Source organism: Osmerus eperlanus, chromosome 11, assembly GCF_963692335.1.
Source record: "Osmerus eperlanus chromosome 11, fOsmEpe2.1, whole genome shotgun sequence".
In the NCBI taxonomy this organism is placed as follows: domain Eukaryota; kingdom Metazoa; phylum Chordata; class Actinopteri; order Osmeriformes; family Osmeridae; genus Osmerus; species Osmerus eperlanus.
Window position 1 is genome coordinate 9,553,537 of NC_085028.1, and position 13,560 is coordinate 9,567,096.

General features: G+C 41.2%; 2 protein-coding genes across 2 annotated transcripts; both read right to left on the reverse strand.

Annotated features, from left to right (window-relative positions):
- On the reverse strand, positions 1-6,016 carry LOC134029494 (aldehyde dehydrogenase family 3 member A2-like). The gene is made up of 10 exons (XM_062473611.1): positions 5,861-6,016; positions 5,307-5,488; positions 4,894-5,125; positions 4,389-4,474; positions 3,816-4,024; positions 3,451-3,568; positions 3,109-3,250; positions 2,592-2,758; positions 2,398-2,497; positions 1-2,052 (listed from the first exon to the last, which is right to left on the reverse strand). Exons 2-10 carry the CDS (start codon positions 5,466-5,468, stop codon positions 1,724-1,726), a joined length of 1,545 nt encoding a protein of 514 aa, XP_062329595.1. The 5' UTR covers positions 5,469-5,488; positions 5,861-6,016; the 3' UTR covers positions 1-1,723.
- A 430-nt stretch (positions 6,017-6,446) lies between these two features.
- LOC134029259 (aldehyde dehydrogenase family 3 member A2-like) lies at positions 6,447-12,922 on the reverse strand. Its single transcript, XM_062473323.1, has 11 exons — positions 12,834-12,922; positions 12,473-12,634; positions 11,945-12,176; positions 11,702-11,787; positions 11,259-11,467; positions 10,083-10,200; positions 9,830-9,971; positions 9,495-9,661; positions 9,125-9,224; positions 8,444-8,682; positions 6,447-6,748 (listed from the first exon to the last, which is right to left on the reverse strand). The coding sequence occupies exons 2-11, from the start codon at positions 12,632-12,634 to the stop codon at positions 6,728-6,730; spliced, it is 1,476 nt and encodes a 491-aa protein (XP_062329307.1). The 5' UTR covers positions 12,834-12,922; the 3' UTR covers positions 6,447-6,727.
- Between the last annotated feature and the right edge of the window lie 638 nt (positions 12,923-13,560).

Below are 13,560 nucleotides of genomic sequence, written 5' to 3' on the forward strand. Positions count from 1 at the left end.
TGTTTAACTTGATGTATATGTAGCAATGCAGCTGGAAGGTTACAAGTTCTTTGGCAGTGGCTGTATTTTGCTGAAAGAACAAACAGTAAACTGTGATGAAACAGGAAACTGCCTATGAACACACACACAACAAAAAGGACACTAAACATTCATCCTCAGAAACCTACTTCAAAGAACCCTGTCCTTGAAATGGAACATGGTCAGGATATGGGGATACATTCTTGGTGGATAAACACAGTTATTCAATACTTCCTTTTGACCAGTGTACCGATAAATCTTAAAAGCTATCTGATCTGCTAACATTTTCTTACGATTGAATTTCAAGCTGCATTTCCATATCATATATTACATATATAGACTGTGTTATGTGATGAGATCATAAAGTCAAGTATTGATTTTTCCACAGGCTGCCCTCTGAATAAAGTACACTGTAATCCCACTGCAGTTTGTGTTCAGTTAAAACAAAACCAAAGACAACATTTAACTGCAATGCAGTTTGATTTACAAAACAACTGACATCTTTATTGACACCACAAAGTGAGTATTTGAAGAAATTAGGACATCCAAAATTGTTTATAAAACACTTTAGCATCATTTGGTCACATTATTATAAATGACAAAGGATACGGTTCTCATCTTTACCCAGGAGTATAAGTAGCTATACACTGCCATCTAGTGCTGCTAGTTGGTCAGATGGCTGAGCGGTTACGGAATCGGGCTTTTAATCAGAAGGTTGCTGGTTCGATTTCCCGGCCGCGTCAAATGACATTGTGTCCTTGGGTAAGGCACTTCACCCTACTTGCCTCGGGGGGAATGTCCCTGTACTTACTGTAAGTCGCTCTGGATAAGAGCGTCTGCTAAATGACTAAATGTACAACAAAATCAATAATAATTGACAAAAAAATCAATACAATGTTTAGTTTGTAGTGTATGTGTATGTGTGATGCCCAACAGCCTGTTGGCTTGTTGAGGAATGAATGGTTGTTGGTCATTGTGTGCCAGTGCATTGTCAGATGTTGAAGTCACCTGGTATTTTAAGGTCAAAGGTTCATTATACTGGATGTTTTATGTAGAGAGAATGTTTATGTTGTCCCTTCATTGTTGTCTGCTTTGGCAATATTGTTTAACCTGAACATTCATGCCAATAAAGCATTTTGAATTTGAATTTGAGTGAGTGAAAGGACAGATGGAGAGAGAAAGAGAGATAGAGAGATAGAGAGCATAAAAGCAATGCTGATAGGCGCATTTTGAACACATGTTTTTTAGCCTCTGGCTAACAAGCCTATTTTACCATACATTTCCATGAAAACAATACCTTTGTTGCACACTTATATTGAAAGTCAATAGCAGACTCTGAAGAGGCATGCTGTATTAGAAAACAAATATGAACGTAGAAAGCAATATATCTAGCTTAAATGTAGAAATTAAATAAAAATGGCATTCTAATATATTGTACAATTTAAAATGACAATGAATTCAGTTATGATAGATTTCAGAGCTTTGTTAAATTCTGACATCTAAGAGTCATATCGTGAATAACATTTCAAGATTGTAAAGGGTCTTGAAAGTAATGTCATTGTTCAAAAACATTAGAGAGATTATGTAAAATGCATGGTCATCTGCACAATAGTTAATTTGTTAGCTGTTTAACATAGAATACATAGAAAAAGAGAATCTGTTCTTGAGTGTGTACTGTCTACTGTGTGATTTGACAGTAGTGAATTTACCAAGGAGATTTCCCCAGAGACCACCCCTGCCAATACCAACAGGTACAGCTGAGACCAGAAGCTATAAACAGGATGACCGCCAGGGCAATTAAGAGGCCGACCGCTATGATGGACACAGTGACAGCCCACACGAAGGTACGCTTGGAGAAGTCGATTAGTGGGCTGCGCAAGGCGAACCGTGCCTTCCGCGCCCTCTCGCGGCTCTGAGGAGGGTACCGGGCCGTGTTGATGCCCTCCATGCCCAGGGACCTGACTAGGCATGCCCGGTGGTGACTGAGCTGATCGAACGTGTGCTTGCCATGGTAACGGCCCATGCCACTGTTACCTGTTAGATTAGAGGTCATATAGGTGAGGTCATACAACTGAAAGTATATTCCTGTGATATTTATTTCTGACTGTCTGACTTTCTGAATGCGTCTGCCAAATCTATAGTTTGCCTCATCCAAAAATTGGAGATCAGTTGAACTGAAAGGCAACACAGCTCAAAAGCACATCAGCACAATGAAATAATACTTCTGTCTATATTGTAAGGTAAGTCCAAAGCCCTGCCAATGTCCACATTTTCCGCCTCTTGTATCTACTTTACAGCATGGCCTTTTTCTACCTACCCAGCCCTGAGATTAAGGTCTTGAATATGTGTATAAGCCTCATCATAAAGTAGACTTCTTACCCACACCCCCAAAGGGCAGAGAGTTGAGAGTATAGTGCATCATTACATCATTGACTGTCACACCTCCACTGGTGGTCTCAGCTAGCATCCTCTTAATTGTCTATTTGACAGAAGGAGAGGAACAGAAAGATACATCACTGTAATTTAGTTTAAACAACACGTGTCACCAGCTCCCCTGGTTAGGCTCAGCTTACGTTTTTGTCGCAAGAGAAGACATAGAGTGCCAGAGGCTTCTCTCGTTCGTTGATGAAGCGAATGGCGTCGTCCAGGTCGCTGACAGGCACGATGGGCAGCAGGGGCCCGAAGATCTCCTCCTGCATGATCCGGGCATGAGGGGGGACGTCTTTCACCACAGTGGGGGCTGGGGAGGATGCACACACAGCTCCAACATCAATGCTGTTGATAAACTAGTGGGGTATTGTCAGAGAAACTTTAAGGTAATATTGATGGATTGAGTCATGGTTACAGCTACGACTTGATTTGCGGGAAAATATTTTTTGTACAGAAAAGGAACACTATAGGGTCCAGCCTTCAGCCTACCACATGTGCCCTGTGCACCATTCTAACTCCATACCCATCGGTCCAATTCAGTTCACAAGTTCCTTCCTGTAACGCTGTGCACACTGCCCTGAGGGTGCAATCCCACACCCACTACAGGTTCCTACTGTACATCTCTTTGAATAAAAATGCTAATTGAATAAATGTACATACCGATGTAGCACTGTGATGAGTCACTCTGCCCACCCACCGCGGCTGTGTATCCCTCCAGCAGACCCATCACTCTGTTAAAGTGGCGCCTGTTGATGATGCGGCCGTAGTCTGGTGAGGATTTGGGGTCCGGACCATAGAATTCCTGGAATTGGTTAAAAATCAAGGATTAGATGCTATTACATGGAACAGCTGATATAAATACTAGCCAATCTCAAGATGCACTTTGAATTGGTTTCACTGTACTTTATATTCTACATTTTGTGCATCTAATGCCGAATGTGATTGATTCAGTTTATGGTTATAATACATTGAGGTTGTGTTGAGATTGCATTGGGGACTGACCAGTAATGTTTGACGTATGCCCTCCACCACTCTGTTCTGTATGCTGGGTTCACACAGGATGTAGTCTGGAGCGATGCACGTCTGACCACAGTTCATGAACTTTCCCCACGTGACACGACTGGGGACAATGTAACAAAAGTCAATTCATGCTGACGAGTCCTTCATCCACATTGCTGCTGGAAACTGACATTGGGAGAAACTGTATACAATCCTGTATAGCCCACAGTACGAACACTTTCATAGCCATAAGCAAACAATTGTTCTGCCAAATGTTTCTGAAACCAACTCTAAATTAACTAGCATATTTGTGCATACCTTATTTTTGCAGTGTGTTAATTGTAAGTATTAATCTATTTGAATCTCACCGGCAGGCAACTCTGAGGTCACAGTCCTTGTCAATGAAACAGGGGCTCTTCCCCCCCATCTCCAGAGTGACAGGTGTGAGGTGGCGTGCGGCGGCTTGCATCACCAGTTTACCCACAGTGCTGTTCCCCGTGTAGAAGATGTGATCAAAACGTTGCTTCAGCAGCTCCTGTGTCTCTGAAACTCCACCTGTCACTACAGGGTAGAGTTCCTTCAAGAAAAAAACATCAGTCCAATGTTAAAATGTCTCCCAAAAAACAGGGCAAAAATATTGATTTAATAAAAATAAAAAGATTATTCAAACCCTATATTAGTATTTATTAGTATTTAGGAATAACATTCAATATTTTGTGAGATCTATCTATATGTGCTTATGTAATAAAAGGGAAAAAATACATTTGTGTTTTGTTAATACCTTTGTTGACATACATTAAATAGTGGATGACAAATCAAAAAAGAAATAATTATCTATAGACATTAGTCATTTCTTTATCAGTGCTTTGCAAGTCACTGGCTCTATGCCCACAGTTTATAGAACAGGCCACATGTCAGACAAGAGAGTCTAAAGTACAGACCTGGTCTAGATACTGGGGGAGCAGGGCTCTGAGAAGAGCTGAGGAATGTTCACTCAGCTCAGACGGTTTCACCACAGCTGCGTTGCCTGCAGGGAGAGAATGAGGCATTTGTGTGAATGGGATGACATCACAGTATGGAGCAAATACAGTTAGCTAAGGGTCTGGGAAAGAAGGGTTCAGGGTTCAGTTTCCCTGTTGGAAACAAGAGCTCAGTCGGGAAAACAGTAGTCTTTGTCATCATTAATTACACACAGTACAGCTCTGTTGAGCTTTACACTTTAAGTTAAGGTATCATCAAAATGCTGTAGTAGAAATGCATACTTGCATACATAAATGCATACTGCATAGAATAAACTAAGAAGGAAGAAAAAGCCATAATACTTAGAAGGGGTTGCCAATGCTATGTACAGGGCCACCTTGCAACATTAAGAAATAATATGTATAAACATAGTCAGAAAATTGGAGATAAGGATTTGTGGGAAGAGAACCCCACAGGAATCCCTACCAGCAGCAATGGCCCCGATTAGGGGCTGCAGAGTGAGAGCCCAGGGGTAGTTCCAGGCCCCAATGATGAGCACCACTCCCAGGGGCTCTGGCTGGATGTACACCTTGTCAGTGAGAGTCAGGATACTCTTCTCCATTGGCCGTGGGGCTGCCCACTCAGAGAGTTTTCCCATTGCCAGGATGATCTCATTCTCTAAGCCTATCAGCTCATAGAGGGGTGTATCGTACTGGCTCTGAGGGGACACAAGACACACAATTTGACAGAGAATTAGAAATTATTAAGGTGTCTATTGCTTACAGAAAAATTGCTGGTTTTAAGTCATTCTTTTTAAGAACATATTTTTATTTATTATTATTGTATTTTTATTACCAGGAATAATGCTACTGTAAATTCCCCAGCCACTTCATTCTTACCCTGTTAATGTCTTGTTTGAGGGCAGTGGCGATCTCCCCTTGTCTGTCTGTAATCATCCTCAGAAGGGATTTCAGCTGCTCAATTCTAAACTTTTGGGGTCGTGACCTCCCAGTGATAAATGCCTCCCTGGCACACTCCACAGCCTGCCTCTCCATGTTCATCTATCAGCAGCAGACAGTACCTGTGTGCACACCATACACTCAATAACAGTCTAGAAGTATTTACAGAATCAACTATGATCACTTTCTAATCACATGAATATGCTCCAATGTGTGAGCTTGCAAACTGATATTGGAGTTTATGTAAATGAGTGATCTCTGCAAAGTAGTTGCTCATGCGTGTAATAATATCCTTTAGAAGTGAGGCTGAACTCCAGTGCAGTTATGTACAATGTTAAGGGTTATAATTTTATCAAATGTAATTAAAGTCGGCCTATTTCCTTCTATTAATTTGATAGAACCCCACAACGTAAAAGCCAAAATAAACGATTTATTTTTTACTCTCGTTATCTATGACAGCAACTTTCTGGAGAATTGTATAATATTGTACTTACGCATGAATGAAATACTGTCCGGTTAAACGTTGTATGGTATTGCGTGACGCCGTCAAATTTTCATTCCACAAACCCCTCTGTCATGTATCACAGCTTTGCATAATTATTCCCTCACCGTCCGCTTAAAAGCATAACCGACTGCTGCGTGCGCTGCATTATTCTAGAGAACTGTCCCGTTTCTGGCTGACTGACGTGGCTGTGGGCGTTTCGGTGGACAATTAATGTTGTGTTGCCGTGATATAGGTTTACAGGACTGCTTGTCAATGCCAGTTTTATCATTAACTTTTGAACGTGTGACAAAACACAAAACCAGAGGTGTATTTCGTTCTGGATAAGAGCGTCTGCTAAATGACTAAAGTGTATTTGTGTGTGTGTGGTAGTAGTAAACAATTTACCACAAAGTCATGATACTAATAAGTACTGTACCATCATAAATGTGTAATACTGCTAAAATGCTTTTTAGATTCTCCTGCAATTGTGAAAAGAGAACTTGAAATTATTAAGGCGTTTCAGTACACTGTGTTAAAATGTTTAATTCCTACTCATGTGGATATAATCAATTTACAAACCTTTCATATAGTAGAGCCACATAACACATTTTGTTTAATTATTTTCCTTCACTAGGCAAAGATTTCTTAATACAAGTGCTGGACACTCCGGCTTTCACAAGTTATGTTTAGGACACATGAAATGTTTAACATACATATCCAATTAGATATAAATGATCAAAAAATGTTTTAAGGATTTTCATAGATTATTTAGAAGATGCAGTTGTGTTAATGTTGAACTACAGTTGCACCAGCAGTGATACCACAGAAGGTCAAATCAAGTTCAGAAAGAAAGGTGGCATCCCTCGTGTCTTCCTCTTCAGCCAGAACGCAGGAACCTCTGCAAAAAACACAAGACACAAAATGGCTTCTAACATCATTCTCATACAATCAGGGTACAAATCATCACAGAGTTGGCATAGCAAAGATGAGAGGGCTGAATGGCAGATACAATGGAAGTTATCATGTGAGGACAAGGGTGTGGATGTCAACAAACAAAGGTACAAGTGGGGGCCAAACAAAAGTTCTTTTAAACTAGGAGAATGAGGCATGACGGGTAATTAAAAGGGGGGTTGATGGCAGAGCGTTATGTGGTAAGATTTCCAGGACAACATGGTGCATTGTTTCGACCACACAAAGCCATTCTTGTTTTAGACCCCAAGTCTTTGGTTCAGTGGGAGTTTGAGGGGGAGCATTCTCATGTCTGGCTTATCTTTGGGAACATGTACAATTCATGATTGCAGAAGAAAAATTGCATTGGTTATTCACACAAATAGGTTTAAGTATGTACTTTATGAAAGTTGAGTGATTATAATGATAAAAAACACCTCAAGGATGTCATTCATATGTCAGTCTATTATTTTGTCTCTCTTCTTTATCTCTCCCTACATCCACCCTGTCTTCCGATAATTAATCCTGCCTAGTTCCTGCTTTAAACCAATCATTAACTGGTGTGTCCATTGTTTTACAGCTACAATGTACAAATTACTTTTTCGTTAGAAGTACTACATGATTATTTTCGAAGGAAGTTTGATTAAATCCAACTAGTTGGAAATGCCATGTGAGCCACGGTATGTCACGTACCTGGCTTGACAGGGTTTTTTGTCAGATGTAGGACATCACATTCACTGCTGTGTCTGAAACACTTTTTCCATGACTGTGTGCTTTGGTTTGTTGGGATAAATGTATGAGATAAAATGGACAAATGTTGAAATGTTGTTGCTCTGTGGACCACAAGTGCATTACACCATGTAGTAAAAAGGGTATTTGGTATGTAACTATTATGAGAATTAGAATCAGAATACGTTTAAACCGCAAAGTAGTTTACTTTGGCGGGTGGGTGCATACAGTAAACATATAATAACATATCTTATGGCTATATCACAGTTTCCAGTAACTAATGAACATGAGCACTAATCCCTCACTTTTCAAAAAATAAAAAGATATCCATGGATTTTAAATACATTCGAATCTCTCAATGGGTGCTAATATAGGTAAGTAGTGTTGTGTACGTTTTCTCCACACCTTTTGATTTCAGGTTCAAGGTACAACCAGGAGAAAAACAGAATGTTCTCTATCACAGTAGAAGTGTGAGGTAGAAGGGTGCACAAAAGTTCTTTAGTTTTGCCAACTCAGCCCTTGAGTAACCCTTTCACATCAGAAAATTGCAAGTTTGAATATCTTACACACCAAACACCAAAACTTTGTTTCAATTGTTCTCACAGACTCTACTCTAAAACCACTAGAAGAAGATTTGACCAAATAGGAGCAATAAAGGAAACAGGAATGATGCGCCGTGAAAATTATTGTTGGGCATTGTAATAAGTACAACTCTTTTTAAAAATAATTTACTTCAGAAAGATAAACATTTGAGGATGAGATTAGCATGACTTGTCCACTGTAGTAAATTGTTAAGAAGGATACATATTAATCCGGTGTTTAGCAAAAGTAAATATCCTCACCATAAAAATTAAATTAATATGGTTACTTATAAATATCTTTGAAATCCGTACTTAACACATCAAGGGTGTCATACCTGTACTATGAATGCTGCCAGAACGGCAAACATGGCCAGCAGTGCCATGCGTCTGAGCCTCCCCAGGTTGACAGGTTTGAGCAGGAAGAAGCGTGCCCAGCTCAGCTTCTTGGCAGTATGTGGTGGGTAGCGCATGTCGTTGGTGCCCTCCATGTTGAGCTTCTTGATGAGGCAGCTGCGCAGGTGGCTGAGCTGGTCAAAGCCGTGCTGGCCGTGGTATCGGCCCATGCCGCTGTTACCTGCGTGGGGGGTGGGGAGGGGATCAGAATAGGGTCACGGAGGTGTAAGGGTGCTATGGTATTAGAATCTTGGTCAACCAACAGATGATGCCAAGACAATTTGATGATGCATGTGTGTGTTTCTGATTGGTGAAATGAGCTGGAGGAGGTCAGAGAGATACAGAGTGACATGAGGGGTTAGAAATTTGTTAAATTAGTTAGTTAGTTAATTGTAACTACATGCTCTTATTGCTCTTATGCTTCATGTTTGGTTACCCACAATGTTTGGGACTATCTCGTTGTTATGATCATTGACCTATGCACTTTGTAAAGCTCTCTCTTGGAAGTCACTTTGGATAAAAGCATCTGCTAAATGCATAAATGTAATTTAATGTAATGTAATGTAATGTAATGTAAAGCGTGTGCCATATCATCTTTTTATCAAACAGTGGTGCCTTCTCACCGACTCCTCCGAAGGGCAGTGCGCTGATGGTGAAGTGCACCAGACAATCGTTGGCTAGAAGGGCCCCACTGGATGTCTCTGCTATCACCCTTCTGATCAGCTATAGGACAGTGGATAGATCAAAAGATCAGATTAGATGTGGGTAAAGGTTTAGGTCAATGCTGCATACGCATTATAAAAAACTTACTGAATGTAGTCATATAAAATTAATCAGACACAAATGGAGACGGACTTAGGGGATTTTCTAGACGCTTAAAGTTGACGTGTGATGCATAATCAGATATCCTAAAATCTGCAAATCAAACATTTGACACTTTTGGGGATTTTTCACCAGGTTATCCTCTGCGAGAAAATGGTTGATGGATTTCACCTTGTTGTCTGGCGAGAAGACATAGAGGGCCAATGGCTTCTCTCTCTCATTGATGAACTGGATGGCCTCGTCCACTCCGCTCACTGTGATGATGGGCAACAGCGGCCCAAAGATCTCCTCCTGCATTACTTTGGACTCCCCAGTTACATCCCTTAACACAGTAGGGGCTGGTTGGAGACAGACGGTGTGACTGAGTGTGTGTATGTACTGCCAGTATGTCTGTGTGTGTGTGTATGAGAGCGTATGAGAGTGATTATGTAGATGTGTGTGCGTGTGCATATTTCAGGAGGCTCTGACCAGACACACACACACACAACACCCCAATAAACACCAACCAATGTAGCATTGTGATTGGTCACTATCTCCTCCGACAGCCACTGTGCTCCCCTCCATCAGACCCATCACCCTCTTAAAGTGGCGCTGGTTGATTATGCGTCCGTAGTCCTCAAACTTCTTGGGGTCTTCCGTATAAAATTCCTACCAAAAGTACAGAAGGGCATGCACAAATGTCTGCTAAATCAACCTCAATTGTAAACAGAGAGGGTTGTAAATCAGATGTTCCAAACGTACAGACTATTGAGCACTGACCTTAATGTTTTTCCTGATTTCCTCCACCACTCTGTTCTGTATGCTGGGTTCACACAGGATGTAGTCTGGAGCGATGCACGTCTGACCACAGTTCACAAACTTTCCCCACGTGACACGTCTGGGGACCAAGAATGAACAATTCATTATTTCGTTTTGAGCACAGAATAAAATTGGCCACCGAGTTTTCAACTGTTTTATAACAAACTGACACAAGAATTCTTAGCAATGCCCATGCTAACAGAATCAGAACCACATCAACAGTTGACAAGTGAGTGTGCAATCCCTTCAGCGAACAGTACATTTAAAATTAGGTTAAAAACGTTATTGTTTAGTCAATTCTACGACTGTTAAAGGTAAGTATGTTACTAGTTGGAGGCAACGGGGGACGGGTTGTTTCCATCCTTATTCTTTAAGTATAACTTATTTTAGAGTTCTCTTCCCCTGGAACAGATTTCATGTTCCAAATGAGGGGGGCTGTCGCTGTCTTGGTGTGTGGGGTTGCATCAAATTCCCCTTTTTTGCTCTGTTAAATTGCTGCACCAGTCCACACTTGACCGGTGGGGATCTCATTCTATTATGACTGTAACTGTTAGCTGCTCCTGGCATTCTCTAATCCCTGCTCTCCTCTCTCTGTCCCCCCCCACACACATCCCTTGTGGTGTGGGGGGTTTGAGTTGTCAGCACCTGCCTGGTCGTCGGTCAGCCAACGCTGGAACTGGTCGCGAGTCTCCCGGTCCTGTCCTACATCTATAAAGTTGAACAATGGATTTTGGTGTTTTAAAAACCCATCGACACTGTATGACTATGTTTAGCCTGTGTTCTGCTCCTCTCTCTCACCAACCGTCTCTGGAGGAGGGGATCCCTCTCTGAATTGCTCCTCCCAAGGTTTCTTCCATTTTTTTCTCCTGTTGAGAGTTTTTTGGGAGTTTTTCCTTGTCTTCCTTGAGGGTTTAGGTTGGTTGAGGGGCAGTTCTATGGGCATATGTGAAGCCCTCTGTGACATGCTTGCGTGTAAAAAGGGCTATACAAATAAATTTGATTTGATTTGATTTGATTTACACATTCGCAATTTTCCCGATTGAGAAAGACTTGACACAAGAGTTTTAGCAATTCCTTTTCTGTTTTCTTATAGTATGGTGGAAACTTAAACAGAATAGGAAACCTCAGGCTACTCACCGGCACGCCACTGTGAGGTCACAGTCCTTGTCAATGAAACAGGGGCTCTTCCCCCCCAGCTCCAGAGTGACGGGTGTGAGGTGGCGTGCGGCGGCTTGCATCACCAGTTTACCCACAGTGCTGTTCCCCGTGTAGAAGATGTGATCAAAACGTTGCTTCAGCAGCTCCTGTGTCTCTGAAACTCCACCTGTCACTACAGGGTAGAGTTCCTAAACAGAAAATTATATTTTATATAGCAAAAGCGTTACACAGCAGTAGCATTCATTCAAATAAAATAATACATTATTTACTGTGCTTTTGTTTTGCAACACCATATACTTATTTTTGTCCTGACAAAAAAATTAGATTCACAGGAATGTCTAATTGTGAAGTCTTCCTTTAAAATGTAAGTAAAAAAAATAAAACAAAGAGAAAAAACAATAAATAAATTATTTGGGCTTTACCTTATCCAGGTAGATCGGGAGAAGTTCCTCCATTACCTTGGCTGAGTGAGAGCTGACTTCTGACGGCTTAATAACAGCCGCATTACCTGTAAAAAGGATGATCTGCTTGTCATTACATTGCTTTAAGATATCACTCAAATTTTTAAGACTGTTATCTTACAAACCAAGTGGAGTGATATGTTATGATATGACAAGCTCTTTCATTTGTTTGTATACACAGCAATTACCATGCTACTACAATACCTGCAGCAATAGCTCCCACCAGAGGCTGAAGGGTGACAGCCCAGGGGTAGTTCCAGGCCCCAATGATGAGCACCACTCCTAGTGGCTCTGGCTGGATGTACACCTCGTCAGAGATGGTGAGGAGGTTCTTCTCCACAGGGCGAGGGGCGGCCCACTGAGCCAGTTTGTCCACGGCTAGGTGGATCTCCCCCTCCAGGCCCAAGGTCTCAAAGAGCTCTGTGGCATTTTTACTCTGTGTCCGATAAGGCAGAATGGATATATATTTATGGGAAGTATTAGGCAGCATGCAGCATTGTGTGTTGACACTCAGCTGTTAAGCAAGCACCTAAAAACAAGTGAACTCAGTTCCACTCCTTTTGGCAGGTGTCCTAGTTTAAAACTTAGAGCACATAGACACATTTATGCACTACTGGTACAGCATAAATACATGTAATTAAGTAGTCAGGGCGTTCCTTTATTTTGAAAATATGTAAACAAATCCTGAAAGCAAACGCAATCCTCTAATAATAAACCAGTGCAGCGTCTCACCTTGTTGAGGTCCTTCTTGACGGCTTGAGCTATGTCTGTACGCCTCTCCGAGATGAAGCGGAGGAGAGACTTCAACTGGTGAAGTCTGTATTCAAGAGGTTTGGACTTCCCAGTCTGGAAAGCTCGCCTTGCACGCTCAACTACCAGCTGCTCTCGAGACATCTAGGTCAAGATTGGGCATGAAAGATCACGGGATTGCAATTTAATGTGATGATGTTATGTGGTCTTGAACAATGTATTATCTAATAGCAACAACAGCTACCACCAATTCAGAATTAGCTCGGAAGCTATCAGTAATCTTTTCAATGGTTGAAGCTTTACTATAGGCTACCGCTATACTAATAATAAGGTTAATTCTTACCGTAAGAGGCAGCTTAGCACCTATACAAATGCCAAAATATTGGTTCTGTATATCAAATGTTTTTGCACACACTTTGACAGCATACGGGTGTAGTCGCAACAGAAACTACGTAATCACGCTGGAAAGTCATAAACCAATCACTGACTAGTACACAGCAAGATGGTTGGTTACCCGAGATGTCAATCCATTGCAACGTAATCATAGCTTTGAAAAGGTTCTTGTCCTAAATGATTCTGAGAACAATGCCAGTCTCTTGATGTATTTTTTGGTCACATTTTCTGCTTATTAAAAATGTTTATGCGCATTTGCAGGAATCCTTGGCTTCTTCAGAGTCTATGTTACCGTTTTTGTCCGGGCAAAAAATCTGTTTAAGATTAGGCAAGTTTTAAACAAAGGTGGGAATAGTTCACAGAGCAATATTTTTAGACTAATTTAAATGATAAATAACAAGAAAGACCCCAATTGTAATTTAAAATGTTCTTTTTAATAAACAAAGGCTGCATTTGTAGAGTTCCATAAAGAACAGAGAGAAATGCCCCTGGTGTAACACAAATATCAAGTAAAACAACAACAACTCTCATTAAAAAATAGGAGCGTGGAAATTAGTTGCATTTTCATGGTCGTTTCAGGGGGTGGCTTGACCATCACAAGGGGTTGATATTAATATACATGTAGCTCGAGCTGGAGAGGCGCAAATAACTGGGGTGCATACATTCATTCTACATCT

Excerpts from the sequence above, each read along its gene's own strand:
- LOC134029494 (XM_062473611.1), bottom strand. The coding sequence starts at position 5,468 with ATGAACATGGAGAGGCAGGCTGTGGAGTGTGCCAGGGAGGCATTTATC. Across the intron at positions 5,126-5,306 it reads TCAAACAAGACATTAACAGG|AGCCAGTACGATACACCCCT; the intron begins GTAAGAATGAAG and ends GTGTCCCCTCAG. Across the intron at positions 2,759-3,108 it reads CTCATCACAGTGCTACATCG|CCCCCACTGTGGTGAAAGAC; the intron begins GTATGTACATTT and ends CATCCTCCCCAG.
- LOC134029259 (XM_062473323.1), bottom strand. The coding sequence starts at position 12,634 with ATGTCTCGAGAGCAGCTGGTAGTTGAGCGTGCAAGGCGAGCTTTCCAG. Across the intron at positions 10,201-11,258 it reads GACCTCACAGTGGCGTGCCG|ACGTGTCACGTGGGGAAAGT; the intron begins GTGAGTAGCCTG and ends CTTGGTCCCCAG. Across the intron at positions 9,225-9,494 it reads TCTTCTCGCCAGACAACAAG|CTGATCAGAAGGGTGATAGC; the intron begins GTGAAATCCATC and ends ACTGTCCTATAG.